General features: G+C 53.7%; 1 protein-coding gene across 4 annotated transcripts in view; it reads right to left on the bottom strand.

Annotated features, from left to right (window-relative positions):
* Sdk2 (sidekick cell adhesion molecule 2) overlaps positions 1–18,034 on the bottom strand; it is a 254,003-nt gene that overhangs the window by 27,238 nt on the left and 208,731 nt on the right. For 2 of the 4 annotated variants that reach the window (XM_021241046.2, XM_004860580.3), the window contains exons 29-37: positions 17,270–17,464; positions 16,086–16,287; positions 15,188–15,291; positions 14,709–14,779; positions 13,107–13,242; positions 11,725–11,781; positions 10,177–10,278; positions 9,949–10,064; positions 1,325–1,511 (exon numbers count right to left, since the gene is read on the bottom strand). In XM_021241046.2, coding sequence (XP_021096705.2) covers positions 1,325–1,511; positions 9,949–10,064; positions 10,177–10,278; positions 11,725–11,781; positions 13,107–13,242; positions 14,709–14,779; positions 15,188–15,291; positions 16,086–16,287; positions 17,270–17,464 — 1,170 coding nt within the window. The remainder of the gene's footprint in view (positions 1–1,324; positions 1,512–9,948; positions 10,065–10,176; positions 10,279–11,724; positions 11,782–13,106; positions 13,243–14,708; positions 14,780–15,187; positions 15,292–16,085; positions 16,288–17,269; positions 17,465–18,034) is intronic. The other 2 variants (XM_021241047.2, XM_087208557.1) reach the window with 1 other exon arrangement.

The following is an 18,034-nucleotide window of genomic DNA, read 5'->3' as shown; positions in this document are numbered from 1 at the left end:
CGCCTCGAGGTTACCTATGATATCTAATGCAATGGAAATTCGGGGTCAATAGTTGTTACACTGCCTCATTTAGAAAACAATGACAAGAAAAAAGCCCGTGAACAAAAAGAAAAGAAAAAAGTTTGCATGTTGAACATAGCTGCAATGTTTCTGGAATATTTTTGAGGCACAGTTGGTTGAATCTGCTGATGTGGGACCCAGATACAAAGGGCCAAGCTATTCACATTGAGAGAGAGAGAGAGAGAGAGAGAGAGACATACAAAGAGATTAGTCTTTTGTCTCAGAAATCCGGGGTGCCAGCATCTGCACTCCTGTGACCTGTGGGGGACTCTGAGTAAGGAGCACACTTCCCCAGGTGACCCTTGCTTATTGTGAAATGGGCATGACCAGTGGACCCGGTGTGGCACCGCCCAAGAAGTGGTCTTGGGCATGCTGCAGGGCTTGCTTTGCACTGGCTGGTGGCAGAGCCTTTACCTTTGCCTTGCCCTCCTGCCCAGCCTCCAGCCTGGCCTCTTTCCCTTCATTTCTCAAAGTAATTATTTTCCAAAACATAAACCAGATCCTGCTGCTCAACTCCTTAAACACTGCAATGGTTTCCCATGTCATCTGACATTAATCTCAACCCTCCAGACTCTTGGAGACCTGAGTTTCACCCCATTTTCTCGTGGGTCCCTGGCTTTCTCTAGTTCCTCTAATCCCCCCAGCCTCCAGGCCTTGCACCTGCTGCTCTCAGCCCGGAACCCGCTCCCTGCCCTGCCTCTGGAACTTCCTGCGCTGCGGGCCTCAGATTCAGCTCAGATGTCACCGTCTGTGAGGCCTCTGTGCAGGCCTGTCCGAAGCCATGATCCTCAGGCCCTCCAGCCACCACCCTCAGATCACTGCCCTCAGCATCACCGCGGCTAACAGGTCTCTACTGGTTCGTGATCTGCATCCTTCCCAAGGGGAGGGGGACCACATTGGTCTGGCTGTGTTATGTCCCCAGCATCAAGCACAGTAAATAATGGTGGGATGAACAAAGGACCCTGGAGAGACTGCAGAAAGGAAGCAGGGACCAGGCAGGCAGTGAGTGGTGGCTGTCTGGGGCAAGCGGGAGGGGACCAGCAAGATCTGGGGGCTTTCTCACAGCCTACTCGAATAGCTCCTTTTTTCTGAGCATTTCAGTCTAGGCCCCTCCTTGTGGGCTGCAGCTCCCACTCTGCCAGTGTCTCATGGGGGCCCAAGCACCAAGGCCAGGTGCTTGGAGGGATAAAGCAGCTGCCTCCACTCCCTCCACCGCCCCAGAGGCAGGGTCCTGCCCCCAGCAGGCAGAATTGCCCCTCCACACCTGCTTGCTGCGTCTGGCCCCGGACAGGGGTGCTCCGTGGTCCGTCTCCTGCGGCATTGAAGGCCGCCACGCTGACCATGTAGGCAGTGTAGCCGGTCAGGTTCTTGAGCTTCACACCGTTCTCAGCCAGGAAAAGAGTCTTCACTCGCTCAGTGAGGTTCTTCCGCTGGGCTTCCCAGAAATAAATCTATGGGCAAAGAGTATTATGGGAATGAGGGGGATGAAGACACAGGGCTTTCCTCCTGCCCCTGCCAGACACAGGAAACAGTATAGAAGTATTTAGGAGCTGTTCTAGGAACCCTTCCAGAACCTTCCTTTTCACAGCCAAAGCTCCAGCCTCAGTGAGACTAAATGCCACCAGGGCACGGACCCCGTGTGTCCCCGTGTGCTGCAGTGCCTGTGGGCTTCAGTTCTGGCTCATCAGCCTCAGAGATAGATGCTGGAGGAATAGACTGTTTCTGTCCTGTGGGAATCTGAGCTGGGGTGAAGTGCAACAGCTATGTTGTGTCACCTGCGAACTGGGAGGGGCAGAGTCTCAGCCCTCAGGCCTGCTGCAGCTGCAGGCTAACAAGACCTCTGGTGATGTACATGCGCACTACCGCTGGCAAAGCCCACTGCAGAGGAAGGCCTGGGTTAAGACGGCAGGAGGCCTGGGGCTGGTTTCTGGCTGCATCCTTTACCAGCAGTGTGACATGGCCAGGTGACTTCCCGGAGCTGCAGTTTTGTTATGTACACAGTAGGTGAAGGATAGCCACTTCCCAAGGTCAAAGTGAGGCGGGGAGGACACAAGGACAGGAGAGTATGGCATGGTTCCTCCCAAGGACTTGGCTGGCTTCCCAAAGCACGTTGTGCCTGCAAAAGATTTTAGGCCAGGGATGCAGCAGATGCTCCGCTGTGAATACAGGCATTTCATATCTAGCAGGGGTTAACACTGCCTGTTATTCACACATGAAAAATTCTTAAACTAGTTTAGGACTTGGAACTAGGGCCATCCTGGCAGCTGAAAGTCAGTCTCAAAGCACATGGAGGATTGGAGGTCATTTGGCGCCACCTGCTGGCCAAAGAATTATCAGTAAACTGTTGGCTTTCCCATTACTGGGTTTCTCTGGAGGAAGCCATTAAGAGTGAGCAATAGCCCATAAAAGTGCCTTCCTCTCCCATGTGAATGGCAGTTGGGACATCTTGTCATCATGAGAGCCTTGCTTTCCTTTTTAGTTTTTTTGCAGATTGTTCTCAGAAAGGCAGATGAATGAGCATTGAGGTGATCATTCATAAACCCACTCATTCACTCGCCCATCCATTCATAGGGTCGGGGATGCAGTGGTCCACAGGGTTCGGGCTGCAGTCGGCGTTCAGGGCAAAGGTCAGGGCCATGTGAGAGGTCAGCAAATCATCTGCACAGAGGTGGTACTGGGAGAGCACGCACCAGGAGGACGACGGGCTCTCTTAGACAAAGGCCATGGATTGATTTGGGGGCCTCTGGCTTTCCATGGCTGGAAAGGAGCTAGAATGGAGAGTGAAAGGCCCAGGAAGCCAGGGCAGTGAGGGAAGAAAGCATTTCAGGGGGAGGGAGCGAGCCACCTTGCCCAGTGCTTTGGGGCAAGACCTGCCATTTGAGCACCAACCAACAGGGATGGAATTATCAGTACCCTTGGAAGGAAGCGCCTTTGGGGACAGCAACCTACCTGAAGCAGGTTTAGCATGGAATGAGAAGGGAGGAATTGGAGGGAAGGATTCTTTTTTTTCCTTTCTTCCTGGGACTGAGAATTTAATCCAGGCTCTTCACACTGAAATTACATCCCTAGCCCTTTTAAAATTTTTGAGACACTTAGTCACCTAGGCTGGTCTCAAATTCAAAGTCCTCCTGCCTCAGCCTCCCAGACTGCTGGGATTACAGATGTGTAGCACTATGCCTGCAAGAGGCAGCAATTCTTTTGAGGAACTCTGCTGTAAAGGAGTCAACCAAAAGGAATGGTCACAACTGAAAGAAAATGTGAGGTCAGGAAAAGGCACTGAAAGAGGGAAAATGTTTAGGATGTTTATGCCACGCCTGTGGGTGACTGTCACTAGAGAGGAAGCGGCAATACAGGGGAAAGATGGTCAGTGGCCAGAGCCATGCTCTTGGGCAGGGTATGTCGGGGTGGGGTGCAGGACTAAGGGCGGCACATATACAATCAAGCCACCTATGGCAAGTTCGTGTACGGAACTCAGCAGACTTTTGCTAGCGGCTAATTTACAGTAAGAGGGACTTGTGCAAAGTACACAGAGGGGCTCAGAGCTAAGTAACAGTGCTCACCAATGGGTAACTAGGTGTCCCCCAGGATGTTCACTTATCCTGGTCTGTTTGGTGCTCTTGTGTCCCAGGCACCTAGAGTCATGCATGGCATGTTTTTGGTGCTTACTAAACATGTGCTGGGGGAATGCCTTAGGTAGACGGGCTGGTGTAGGAATGTATGATTACAATCACTGCTTTTCTTCTACTATTCTCAATTCCCTGTCCCTTTTTTAGCTTTACTCAGATATAATCAACAAATAAAAATCATAGCTTTACTGAGGCATAGCTGACAAAAATTGCATATATTCAAGGTATACAAGTCGGTGTACATTGATCACCATGCTCAAGATAATGGGCATATCGATCACCGTATAGTTACCCTGTATTTGGGGTGAGAAAGAATGGATGATTTATCCTCTCAGCTAGTTTCAGTGGACAGCAGCATTGGCACCTACTGTCACTGTGCTGTACATGAGACCCCCAAACTCACTGGGCTTGTGTAACTGAAACTTTGTTCCTTTTGAGCAAGTGTCCCCATTTTCCCCAGCCACACTCTACTCTCTGCTTCTATGAGTTTGATTTTTTTGTTTTCCTTTTTTTCCTGCCTCACTGATTGTGATGGTTCTAGACTTTATGTATAAATGAGACCACACAGTATTTGTCTTTCTGTCTGAGGCTTATTTCATTTAACATGACATCTTCCTGCCTCAGGTTGTTGTGAATGTCAGGATTTTCCTCTTTTTTAAGGCTAAACAATATTCTCTTGAGTATACACATACACCTGAAATTTTCTTTTTTTGTTGTTTTTTAAATTTATTTAATTAATTTATTTTTTTACACCTGACATTTTCTTTATCTGTTCATCCACCAACAAAACATTCCAGTTGCTTCTGTATCTTGGCTATTATGGATTATGCTGTAACGAACACCAGAGTGCAAACGTTTCCAGATCCCGATTTCAGTACTTCTGAATAAGCACTCAGAAGTGAGGAGGCTGGATCATAGGGTAATTCTGTTTTTATTGTTTTGAGGACCTTCCACACAGTTTTCCACAGTGGCTGTACCATTCTATGTTCCTGCCAAAGCATACAAGGGTTCCAGTTTTTCCATATCACTTATTGTCTTTTGGATTTTTGGTAACAGCTTTCCTTACAGGTGTGGGGCGATACATCACTGTGGTTTTGATTTGCATTTCCCTGATGAGTGATACTGACTACCTGATGGCCATTTATTCGTTTTCTTTTGAGAAATGTCCATTCGGGTCCTTTGTCCCGCTTTTAAATTGGGTTGTTTTCTCATTGTCAAGTTGTATGAACTTGCTGTGTTCTTTGGCGATTAACTCTTTATCAGATGCACAGTTTGCAAATATTTCCTACTGTTCTGTAGCCGGTCACCTCTCTCTGTTGACTGTGCCCTTTGCTATGTTCCTGTCCTGTCTTGCTCCATCTTACACAACAGGCTGAGCTCTCGCGTTGGTGAAATCTGCCCACACTGAACACAGCTGACTGGCCTGGAGTAGTATCAGACTTCAAGTTCAGGAGCACAGCCCAGAGTGGGAGGATACTTGGATATTTGGCTCTTATCCAGGTACTGCACAACGGTACACAGCCATCCTCCTGTGTCCTTCAGAGACAGGGTCCAAGACCGCCATGGCTGTCAAAAGCCAAGGATGCTCAGGTCCCTATATCAAATGGTGCAGTATCTGCACAGAATTTATGCAATCCTCCCAGATATGTTAAATCACCTCTTGAGTACTAATAGTAACTCATGCAGTGTAAATGCAGTGTAAACAGCCGCCACACTGTATTGTGTAAGGAATAAGAACAAGAACAAAGCATGTACATGTTCAGTACAGATGCAATTTTTTTTCAGTGAATAGTTTTGATCCTCACTTGGCTGAATATGTGGATGAGGAACCTGCAGATAAGAAGAGGACTTGTGGCTGTTTGATACAGTCTCTCCCCTCTCCCTTTCCCCTCAACCTCATTCCCAGCGAGGACCTACACTGGGAAAGGGAAGCAATCACTGAGTCTGTCACCTCCTGTCCCTCTGCCCACACCTGCTGCCTTGTTCTTGCCACTGTGGCTGAACCGTTCACTCCCTTTAAGGCCACCCTGAATTTGTGTGCTAAATTATATTCCCCTCACCTACTCCAACTTATTGCCCGCTGTAGCTTCCTCTCTTCCCCAAATCCCCAAACTTTCTTTCCATGAAGTATTGTTTCTATCAGTGCAGAAACAAATCGTGATTTCTCCCATTCTAAAACACCCTCTGTTGATCGCACGTCTTTCCTCTTGAAACTGCCCCATGTGTTCCCCAGTACCCAGCTCCCATGGAGCCCTGTAAACTCTACATTACTAATGCAATACCCAGGCCTCAGCAAACTTCTTCCAGTTCAAATCTTAGGCTTTGCAGGACAGCCAGTAAGTCTTTGTTGCAACTACTCAACTCTGTCCCGTGTGTGTGTGTGTGTGTGTGTGTGTGTGTGTGTGAGTGTGTGTTTGTGTGTGGTACTGGGGATTGAACCTGGGGGACTCTACTACTGAGCTACATCCTCAGCCCTTTTTTTGGGGACAAGGGTCTTGCCAAGTTGCCCAGGCTGACCTTGAACTTGTGATCCTCCTGCCTCAGCCTCCTGAGTAGCTGGGATTGCAGGTGTGCAGCACCACATCCGGTTCAACTCTACCCTTGTGCAAAAGCAGCCATGGACAACTCATAAACATGCATGGGCTTGTCCCCATCTTTTCAAAAAGATGCATGGCCAGTTAGCTCAGTGGGCGGCAGTGTGCCAATCCCCAGCTGAAGTGAATTGTTTGTCTTGACGTTAGAATTTTAACTCGAGCCAGTCATAGGTTTCTTTGAACATCCGGCATAACTGCTTCCCAGACTTCATCCTGCTCCATCCCTCCTGGGAGCTGGCAGTCCGACTCTCCCTCCTTCCAGAAGCAGTCTTCCCTGGGGCTCTGAGTCATCGTCATGGCGCACCTGTCTCGGTCCCAAGGCTCAGGTTTCAGACTCTGTCCGCTGCCTGTCTGTCCACTCTCGCCTCTTGGCACCGTCTACAGCTGAGGACTCCACAGTCCACCGCCCTGGTCCCGCGCTTCGCTCCTGACCTCCCGCGGCAGCTCCAGCTTCCTTCTGTGCTCTAGGGCGCCCCCACGTGGAGTCAGCTCTGCTCGGGTTTCCTCTTCTTCCTGCCGCAGGACTGGCAGCACCGCTTCCGGTTGCCCCTTAACCGGTCCCCTGAATGCGACTCCCTCTCTCCGCTGCTGTTTGAACCACTTCTGCGCAGCTAAGGTCACACCTGTATGAGTCAGCTGCCTCAGCTCTCTGTGATTTCCCCATTTCAGACTAAACACAGCACAGCAACCAGAGCGAGCCTGTGGAAACCCAAGTCCTCCGCCTCAAGTTCTCCCTCAGAGTAGAAGCCAAAGCTCCTGAGTGCTCTGGCCGCTCTCTGCCCTTCTCATCACGCTTCCCCAGGGTGAGATTTTGCTGGCTTGTCTACACTCGAAAGCACTGACCTACCCCAGGACCTTGGTTCTTCGTTTCCCTCTTTCTGGAATGTTCTTCTGGATCCATGTGATCCATGTGATGGCCTGTATTTATATAGGTTTTGGCTCAAATATCACCTTCTCATTTAGGCGTTTTCTAACAACTCTTTAAAATTTCAAGCCTGTGAATCTGGAAAGAATCCATATAGAGATTGTGTCTGAAATTACAGGAAGAGATGTAGATAGAGACTAGGCTGGCGCTCATCAGTGGGTTGGGAAGGAAGAGTCACTGAGATCAAACGAGAGGAGGGTGTGTTTCCAGAAGGAGCACATTCAGCTATGTACAGTACACTGCATTCGATAGTGTGATAAATGCCTGTTACTGTTTTAGGTCCTTATCATAACATGCTGTGCCTTTCATCCTTCAGAGCATAATCCTGCTTATATAAAAGTTTACTGTAAAACAGTGTGCTGCTAGGCCAGTGGTAGCCTCATGTATCTCGTGCTTAACTGCGTATTTGGATAACACCAAGGGGGCATCACAGATGACTGACGTATACCTTTTCAGTTTGCACTTAGAAGTTGGCACTCTGTGTGGTATTTTGTGATACACACGGATGAAATTGCCTAAAAACATATTTCTCAGATTATATTTCCATCACGTGTCATATGGCTGTATTGAAATTTAAATTCAAAAAAATTTGGCCTATCTGGAGTCTACTAGCTAACTAGAATTCTTTTTTTCCAGACCACTATTTGTTCAATATTAGTATTGAAAATCTTTTTAAAACAAATCACATCCTCTGATGTCTTCTTAACGCTTGAGATGTTTTGAAAATCATATGGAAGAATGTTTAAGTACTTTTCAGTTTTGTTTTGGTTGAGTTCTACTATATTTGAATATTATTATAGTTTTTTTCCCCTTGCATTGTTTTTCTTTGTATAATTTTAATTTTTGTATATGTATGTGCTTGATAATAAAGTTATATATTTAAAAAAAAATTTCAAGCCTGCATCTAGCTCTCTGCTCACCTGCTTCATTTACCCCACCATCTGGTGGCATCACGTACTCTGTAAATTAATTTCCCCCCGAAAATTTCCGCTCATGCTGTCTCTCTGCTCACTGCTTTACTCGCAGCAACTAGTGGAGGGCACAAAATAACTACTCAATAAACACGTGTCACTGAATAACGGAGAGGGCGGGACTCTTGGATTGTGCCTGGTGCCTCCCCGGGCTCGTCCCAGCTCAGCCCGACCCAAGGCGGGGTCACTTCGGCAGCGGCAGCGCACATATCATGTGTGCTAACCAGGGCGAATGCGCCTCCCCGGTTCACACCGCAGTCACGGCTCTGTACGGGCGCCGTTTTCTGGACCCTGCAGCTCTCCCTGTTCTGTATGGTGCCTATGCACCCACACGTTTCCTGGGTCTGTATATTAACTCGCAACTTTCAAACTTCGACAGTCTGGTGGGTGCCAACGATCGAAGACTCCGCCCGGCGCCTTCCTTCCCTCGGGAGGCATATGCTAGGGTGCAATATTTAGTGTTCCCAGCGGGTGCTCCCGGGCAGAGCCTGGAGGGTGCCATCCGTCTTCAGAGCTTCCTTGGCAAGATGCCGCTTCCTCCTTCCCTCCCTCGAGCCCCGGATGTAGGAGACACCCGGACTGGGTCCTCCCTTCTCCGGGCTGCCCGTCCCAACAGGCTGTGCCCCGAGCATGCGCTTCGCCTTGGCTGAGAACCCACAGGTCCTTGGGCCGCCACAGCCCAGCCCTGAGGCCGCTGTACGGGGTCTGTCTTCCCGAATAACGTCTGGCCGTGGGGACACTGGCTTCGGCTAAGAACTGTGCTCCAGCCAGCATGACAAGCTCTTTTCTTCTTTTTTATTTCTTGCGGTACTGGGGATTGTTGAGCCCAGGGCCTCCAAACTAAGCTACATCCCCAGCCCTCTTGAATATTTTTTAAATTTCGAGACAGGGTCTAGAGAGGTCACTAGTTGCCCAGGCTGAGCTCGAACTCACAGTCCTCCTGCCTCAGTCTCCCAGAGTGCTAGGATTGCAGGTGTGCGCCACCAGTCCAGCTTCCTTCCTTCCTACACTACTCTAGTGACTGTGTGCTCAGCTCCTCCCCACCCCTGGCCAGAAGGTCTGGATTGTGGCTCTGCTACCTGCTATTTTGAGCTGGGCCTCAGTTTCCTCATCTCTATAATGGGCCTTAAAGCCCATAACCTACAGCTCCCTATGGCTTTCAAAAGAATTGAAGAGTTCTAGAGGGTTGGGTAAATACGGAAGTTTTATTTTATTGTTTGGCAGTACTGGGAATTGAACCCAGGATCTTCACATTGGGCTGTATCCCTCTTTTTTTTTTTTGGTTTTGGTACCGGGGATCGAACTCTGGACCTTGCGGCTTCGAGCAAGTGGTGGAACCACTGAGCTAAATCCCTGGCCTGGGTAAATATGAAAGTTGAACTGTACCCCGTCATAATACTTGACTTCATTCAAAGTCCAGACATGATTTTAAGCAGAGATTTCCAACGGCAGTGCTTTGCTCGGCAGCTGTCTAAACAGCATCAGCATTGGAACCAGGGGGCGCCCTTGGAGGGGTCTCAAGTTACGTAGGGCACTGGCATTCCTGGGGCGGGGTGTGTCCTGCTAGGGGTGCTATGAGCCGAGGCACGCAGGGTTTCTGGCATCTGAGCCCAGACTATCCGGAGTGTGAGCAGGGTACAGACCCAGAGTGGCGACTCACAGCAGAGCCTGTTGGGTGACAGCCTGGCCAGCAGGAGGAAGAGCCTGGGACCCCGCCCCACCGACCCCAGTCCAGCCCCTCTGCACCCTTTGCTCTGCCAGAGACCCCGTACCTTGTAGCCCTGGATGTCTCCGTTCTGGCTGTCCAGAGGGGGTGGCTCCCATGTCACGTCCAGCTGTGTGGCTGTGGCACCGTGGACAGCCACATTCCGGGGCGCTGCTGTGGGCACTGAGGGGTGTGGAGGGTGCTGAGTGAGCAGATTCCCATGGCTGGGGTGGGATGGAGACCTGAGCCTCCCGTCTCCCCCAGGTGGACCTCGTGGGGCCCGGGCAGCACTCACCGGCCTCCCCGACGAAGACCTCCTGTGGGGAGCTCAGAGGCCCCTCGCCCACAGCGTTGTACACGCTCATCCGGATCTCGTACCGCCTGTGCTTGTTCAGGTCTGTGGGCGAGAGCAGGGCAGGAGGGCACAGTGGTCACTGCCCTGCGGTTGGAGCCCACTGCGGAGAGCAGAGGCTGCAGAGAGGGGCAAGGTGGCCCCGCAGCTCCAGTCCCCCGTGTGAAGGGTCAGCAGAAACCAGGTCACAGTGGTGCCCGGAGGAATCCTCAGCCCTGGCCCCACCCCTCCGCCAACCTGCACACATGAGACGCTGCTGCCGGGTGGCCCCTGGCCTGGGCTGACCACAGGATTTCCTGTCCAACTGGACCCTTTTGAGACCGAAGGCGCACTACTAGCATTCATGCCGGGACAACTGGTGTGAACCCATCTGTCCTAGGGCTCCCAGGGCAGGCGATCAGGCCCTACCTGCCTGTCTTCCTTCCCACCAAAGCGGATGCCAGTGTTCCCAGCCTTGTTCCAGCCTGTCCGCATTAACCAGCTTCTATTTTTTAATTTTTAATTTAATTATTTTGGTTCTGGAGATTGAACCCAGGGACTCTTGGATGCCCTGTCCATCAGCGAGTTTGGGAAACTTGGGTGAGGACACCTGGAAGAAGCTGGGAGAGGGAAGCTGCTCAAGAAAGGGACCCAGTCACTCCAGGTGGCAGATGCAGTCCCCGCTCTGGATGAGTACCTGACTGGAAGGAGCAAGGGCCTGAACCTTTCCTATCATCCAACCCCCAGCCCAGCCCCTTGCCCTTCTGCACCCTTTGCTCTGGCAAAGCATACTATACCTTGTAGCCCTGCATATTTCCATTTTGACTGTCCAGAGTCCCCCACCCTCTGTGTCCCTCTCTCCCTGGTTCCCTCTCCTCCTTCCCCAGGTGGAAGCTCTAGCCTCCGACAGGACACAGTGAGGGAGCTGCCCTAGCTGGTTGTCCTTGCAGCCTGTGGGTGCCACCTGAGCAGGGGAGGAGGTGGGTAGTTTAGACTTGAACTCATGTGGCTTTTTCCTGCACTGAGGCCTTTGAGCTGAGCACTGGGCTGTGGGGAGGACCAACTGGGGCTTCAGAAATACAGCAGGGACTGGGTAAGCTGCACAGGGACGCACTATTGGAAGACCAGGCTGTCCAGCAGACCTGCCCAGTGCTCACTGCAGGAGTGGCCTTGGACAGGGAGGTGCAGCTGGGCCGCACTGGGCCTTTGGTATGGCAAGATGGGCAGCAGCTATTTAGATGCCTGGCTGCCCACCTGTACTGCCCAACAGCTCCCATTATAGACCAGCTGTCACTGCACGCCCTGCACCCCAAATAAGGCTGTGGGCTCCCTTTCTGCACACACCCCTCAAAGGGGACACTTGGAGGAGACTCACTGGAAGCTGCTCCTGCTTGGTGTGTTTGCATCCTGTGTCAAGGGCACCCCTGAGGTGGGGACAGGTATCCCCAACGACCCACTCCTGTTCCCCAGTAGGCTTGGGCTGCAGCAGGGACACCATGCAAGGGCACTTACTCTCCAGCTCGTACTGCGTGAGGCTGGGCCGGCTCAGGTTCCGCATGGAGTACAGGGCTGGGGTGGGGGAGCGGGAGGCACCAGAGGGAAACAGCAGACAGAGGCGGTTAGTGCACACACAGCCCCCTACAGAAGCCCCGCTCTGGGTGTGAAAGGAGGGGTGTGTGTGGGGGGATTGCTGGGGACCGAGCAGGCAGGGGAGAGAGTTTCCAGATTCCTGGTGTTGAACTGGGGGCCAGGATGGGGTGGGGGGAAGGGGCAGTTGCAGGGCACCACTGTCTCCCTCCAGATGCGCACTAGGCTGAGGTCAGAGGGAGGCCCTGGGAGCCCAGGAGGCCTGAGGTCAGCTCTGAGAGAACTTCTAGTCCCAAATCACTACCTGTCTCCAGGTGAAGCCCTTGGAAAACCACCGTGAAATACTGGAGTCATATATTTCCTCATATGAACCAGAAACAATTTTACGACCAGGAAATATGACTGTATTACACACTGGCTATATAAAATCACAACCACAAGCACATGTCGGCCAAAAAAAAAAAATTAGAAAATAATGCACGCTGTTGGATCAAGTACTTCTGAGTTTTGCCATTAACGCATACCTTTGCTACACGTTCAATCATTTTGTTGTCTGCTAACACTCGCCCGAACACAAGGCACAAGAGCCTTCTGAGAAGGATGGGAAGCAACAGTGTGGTGGGGAGGGGTCCCCTGAGTCCTCTGCGCTCGCCTCTTTCCTGCCTGTTTCCCTTCTCCTCCAGAAACCAACATGGAGCCTTTCGGAGTCCCTGCCCAGAGTGCGTCCGCTCCCAAACGGGCTTCAATTCCATCCCCAGCCTGCTCCCAAGCTCAGCCTCCTACTGGCCTCACCCAAGCCATCACCCCCAGGCCACCTAAGTGTCCTAACCCCAAAGTCCAACCAGGGACTTCCCTGGATTTTCGGGGCTCCCTGAGCTTTCCTTCCTTGCGGAGGCAGACTGACTTTCCAGGCCCCAGACAGAGAGCGAGCGCTCCAAGGAGCAAAAGAAACCTCAGATGCTGCTCCCTGGGGAATCCTGGCCTTTCAGGCTGTTGGACCCTCCAAGGCAGGCAGCTCCTTCTCACATGCTGAGCTCTCCTGCTTCCCTGACCCTGCTTTGGGCTGTCCTGGACCCCACCCCGGCTGCCAATGGCTTCAGGGGTTACTCCAAGACGGCAGGGGCCCTGCCTGCCCGATCACTGGTGTCCCCCGGGGAGCGTGCAGAAGGTGCTCAGTAAGTACTCAGCTAGTAGATGAGTGGCAGGAGAGGCATGAGCAGTGAGGCAGGCAGGCAGGCAGGCAGGGAGGCAGGCTAGGGAACTCCAGGAAGCTGGGGGGGGGGGGGGGGAGTGAGAGTGCCACTCACAGGTGAGCTCCGCCCACTTAGCCCCAGGGTTGTTGATGTCTCGAAGAGTGAAGCCCCTCAGGCCTTCGTAGAGCAGCTCCCTGTACCGGATTCGGAAGCCCAGGAGGATGCCGTTGACCTTGTCCTCGGCTGGTGGCTACAGGGAAACAGTGAGACATACCTGAGATATGGGGAGCAGCCCCGGGCCACTGTCACCCCACTCTACCCTTTCCCCCATCAGGCCTCCTGTGGCCCCAGAGCAGGGCCTGAGCTGCCATCGGGAAAAGAAGCCAGGAAAACCAGGAGCATTTTTAATTCACAAAGCTTTTCCAATAAGGCTGCTGCCTCACTGTAGCCTTCCCTGGGAGGTGGGAAAGGGCGGGAATCACCATGCCATCATCCTCAACAGAGCAGAAGGCAGGCTCAGAGATGGCAAGGCACTTGGCCCTGGTCACACAGCACTGATGGGGCCTGGACACTCAACTCTGGACACACCAGCCGGGCTTTGTTCAGCAACCCCACCACCTCATCTCCCGGCCTGCTGATCCCTGCTCGCCACCTGGCCCACACTGCCTGGCGTTTTCTGTAAGCTAAGCCCTCTCCTTACTTACTCTTCAGCATATACTGGGCGAATGCATCTGCTTGTGCTACCTGCCTGTCACTTTCTCCTTTGCTTTCTGCTCCCGTCCACAGCTGTGTTGAAGGACAGGCTTTGGGAGAAGCTGGGAACTACTTTTTATGAGGCCTCTTTAAAAAAACCTGCAGAAATGGTTCAGCCTTTTATTAGTTCCTTAATTGCTTCCCTGGCTGCTGAGGGCACTGCCCTGCCCCCCTCGCCAGGTCAGGCCTGTCAACTCCAGCATCCCTGGCTTGTGCAGCAGCACCAGGGCATTTCTGCTTAAGGGGGTGTCCTCTCCCCTCTCTCCAGGAGCCGAATGTCAGTGGCACGTAGGTGCAGGCTGATCCTGAGAAGCAGGGAAGGAACCCATGGCTGTGGAGCAGCTGGAGGTAACCTGCTGATCCCGGGCCGGGCCTCAGAGGACATGGGAGGAGGCTTAAAGGCAGGGCAGCTAGGAGGCTGGTCTCTGAGGTTTCCTATGGTGGTCGTTCCCTATGGTGGTCGTTCCCCAGGCCCTGGCAGAGTAGGCTGTGCCTGCCAGAGAGTGGGCAGCTGGAGGATAGAAGGAAGAGCTTATTTTTCTCCCTGAATGATGAGTTCCCGCTCTCAGTGGTGGGCAGAGGCTGGGTCTCACAGTGACTCAGGGGACTCTGGATTCCCAAGCACTCTTTTCCCTGAGGAGTCAGTGGTCCTCGGTTCATAAACTTGACCCTGCCACTCACAGAGCTGTGTGACCTGGGGCCATGCTATCCCCTCCTGCGTCTCTGTCCTCATCTGCAGTAGGGCAGGTGGCCCCTGGAAGATTTGATTCTCCGGGGAGTAGAACAGCTGTGTGTACTGCGCAGAATGTCCCCTGATGTGCACACCCCTGGATTTCTCATGCATTTATGTGTGCTCTAGGGGGGCCCAGGCAGCCCCACTGGGGACTGTTGGCTTTCTGGTCCCACAGCACAGCCTGTCTGTGTCCTTGGGGGAGATGGGGCCATCCTGCCAGCCCGGCTTACCTGCCATCGGATCAGCACGGAGGTGGTGGTGTGGGGTGTCACGGAGAGGACGGTGGGGGCTTCATCAGGGGCTGTGGAGAGAGGCAGGCAGGTGGCACCTGGGCACTGGAGATTCAGACCCACCCAGAGCCCATGGGACCAGGTCCTGCTGACTTGGAGGTGACAGGCAGCTCCCTCTCATGTCACCCTGTATGCTCAGTGACCCAACTTGTACAGAACAAAGGGCCGGGTGGAGGGAGAGACCCGGCCCGGCCAAACCCAATGGTCCCAGCCAGAGGCAAAAGCAATGCACTTGAATGCCAGGCTGGGTCTGGGCTCCTGAGTCCCTGGAGAGGCCCCTGTGACCTGAGCCTCCCGAGGACTGTGCCCCAGAGAGGAAGGCCCAGTAGCCCAAGGTCCTCTCGTTTGTAGGCCTCTATCCCCAGTGCCCAGGAAGCAGCCAGCCAGCGGGCAGAGACCCATGCGGGAAAGCCACTGACCAGCCTGCAGTGTGGTCAGCGACTCAGAGTCCTCACTGAACTCGCTGTCTCCAATGTCGTTGGTCGCCTTCACTCGGAACTTGTAGGATGTGAAGGGCTTCAGCCTGTGGAGGGAAGCGGGTCCTATGACCAGTTGTCCCAAAAGATCCTGCTCCATGCCTCTGCCCACTGATCTCTTCTTGCTTGGGGAAAGGGAGGCAGAGGTGCTGCCCTTCCACGCAGATGGGGACATTCAGACTCAGAAAGAGCAGAGCCCCCAGGCCAGAGCCCTGGATCATGCCTCTGGGTGTCCTTAGCTGCCACATATTCCCAGGGAGAAATGTTGACCCGGCCCTACCTCAGAAGCCAAATAGTCACAAAAGCACCCAGACTTTCCTCTCTGAGTCTCCCCTTCTTCCCTGCAAGCTGCCCCTCCTTCCCTGAATTTAGTGAACTCAGGAGGGTGGAAGTTCCCAAGAGAGGAGCAGACTCCTCTCTATCAGCTTCCTTTCCTCTCCCAGCAAGTGTCTTTCTTCTTGATTTACGGGGGTGGGGGAGGTGGGCAGGAGAGGATTACTCAAACTTCCGGTCACGTCAACTGGAATGTAAAAAATACAACCACCAGGAATTAAACTGAAGCCAGAGTTTCCGAGGGAAGCTCTGCTCCCCTATTAAAGACGGGAGGAAGCTGCCGGCTGGCTGGGGAGAATCACTAATGAAGGATGGCCTGCGCTTCACTAGAGGGGGAGCACTAGGCTCCAGAAATAATTAAGAGGCAGCCCTAATGGGGTTCCTGAAGAGGGGGAGTGAGGGAGACCAGGACTGAGCTGCAGGGGAGCTTCGGAAGAGCTGGGGCCAGGCTGGGGGGACCTCCGCTGGTGCCCACCCGGGCAGGGGCAAGGGTGGGACACTGCCTCACCTGTCCACAGTGAAGCTGGAGGCGTTGTGGCTCACAGAGGCCGAGTGCAGCGCCCACCTGCCGCCGGGCAGCTCGCGGGTCTGGATGGTGTAGTAGCGCACCGGGGACAGCCCATCGCTGCCCGGCTCCCAGGACAGCAGCACACTTCGAGCCTTCACATCTTCCTGCTGCACCACAGGCTTGCTGGGGGGCTGCGGGCGGTCTGGGGAGGGAGGGGCGGGTGAGCTGCACACCTTGGGCTGGGCTGGAGTCTCTCGGTCGGGAAAGAGGGGCCCAGGCATGGCACCCTCTCCTCACCCCACTTCCCTGCACCAGGGGCCTTGCTGGTCTCACTCCCAGCAGCCAGCGCTGTGTCTCCTGGTCTCTGATTGCTGACCCTGAGGCTCTTAGTGTCCCAGGGGCCAGGACTCCCCAGGCAGCCCTCGCCAAGGACCACAGTGAGGAGCTCTAAATGCCTCAGCGCCTTTGCTCCTGCTGCTACAACTTGTAATGGCCGATGAGGGGGGCTGAGCGGGGGTGGGACTGACTTCATGCCACACCCTCGAGCGCCCTCCTCTCTCCCCAGCCTCCCTTTCCTATGCCCACTGCAGGGATGCTCAGCTGCAGCATGACGGGATGCTCAGCTTCAGCATGACTGGCTCCTGGACTGGATGGTTCTTTGGAGCCAGGGCGTCCTTGCACGGTAGGATGTTTAGCACCTGCCCAACCTCTACCTACTCAGGCCCAGTAGCATCTTCCCCAAGCTTTGACAACCAGGGTCCCACTGGTTTTTCCCGGGAATGTTTTCCAACAAATCACTTTCCCATCAAGTAGGGGGCTCAGGGCTGCTCTGTGGAACTCCAGCTCAGATGGGGCACTAGCAGGGAGTGGCAGCCAAGAGCCCACGCTGCCACCCTGACCTCACCCACCTGGACAAAGCCAGGGGTAGGAAGTGTCACCGATCTCCCTTTAGAAAGCCAGAGCAGCATGAGATCCCAGGGAAGGGAACTCCCAGCTCAGTCTCGGGCCTACAGACCCGTCGCTGACCATGGCTCCAGAGATCAGAGCCCACTTTCCACTTTCCACTCCAGACCAGGGCAACATGATTCATAACCAGCCACCCACTAGGAGGCTCTGAGCACCTGGATCGGTGGGGGGCCCCTCCCCTGACCCCCCAGCCCTCCCCAGCTTCCGCGGGCAGTCACCTCTCTTCTCGGTGGTCACTACTAAGGCCTCGGCGGCCTCTCCCCATCCTTTGCGGGTCTGAGCCGTGATGCGGAACAGGTAGACAGATTCTGGCTTGAGGCCGGAGGCTGTGAACTGGCGCGTGCTCGGGGCCAGCACTTCCACTGCAGCGGTGTTGGCCGTGGTGGCATTGAGCCGATGCGTGATCTGGTAGGCTGGGAGGCAGGAAGGGAAAGCACAGAGCTGGAACGCAGGGCAAGCCGCCCCTGCCTTGGTTGTAGTTTGTCACTGCTACACCCTCACCTGCCACCTGGGGAAGTGTGGGCTCCTGAGGGGCAGGGTGGGGGCCCCCATGTTGGCCCAATGTTGGGAGATGGAGGCTAGGAGAGGCCGGGCCAGCTGATAGGAATCCCAGCCCGGGTCATTCTGATCTAAAGCACACGATTTCCCCCACCGACTGTCTTCCAAGGTGCAGTATTTTCCCAGGGCCGGCATGGACCAAGTGGCCAGAATAGGTGCAGGTCATCCCAGTCACCTTGTGTGTGTGTGTGTGTGTGTGTGTGTGTGTGTGTGCCCACGTGCCCACGTGTGTGTATTTGTCTGTATTCTTTATTTTATTTTATCTAAACATTTTGTGAGATGGAGTCTCACTGTGTTGCCCAGGCTGTGGGTGCCAAGATGTTCCTGCCTCTCCCTCCTGAGTAGCTGGGAATAAGAAGTGCGTGCCTGGCCACACCTTCATGTTGAAGGCGAGGGGCAGAAGGTGTGGGGAAGCAGACTTGCTC

Source organism: Heterocephalus glaber, unplaced genomic scaffold, assembly GCF_053883595.1.
Source record: "Heterocephalus glaber isolate CG9 unplaced genomic scaffold, H.glaber_assembly_v1.0 deba00000937, whole genome shotgun sequence".
NCBI lineage: Eukaryota > Metazoa > Chordata > Mammalia > Rodentia > Bathyergidae > Heterocephalus > Heterocephalus glaber.
The sequence above is the reverse complement of the archived record's forward strand: the minus strand, read 5'-3'. Positions and strand labels throughout refer to the sequence as shown.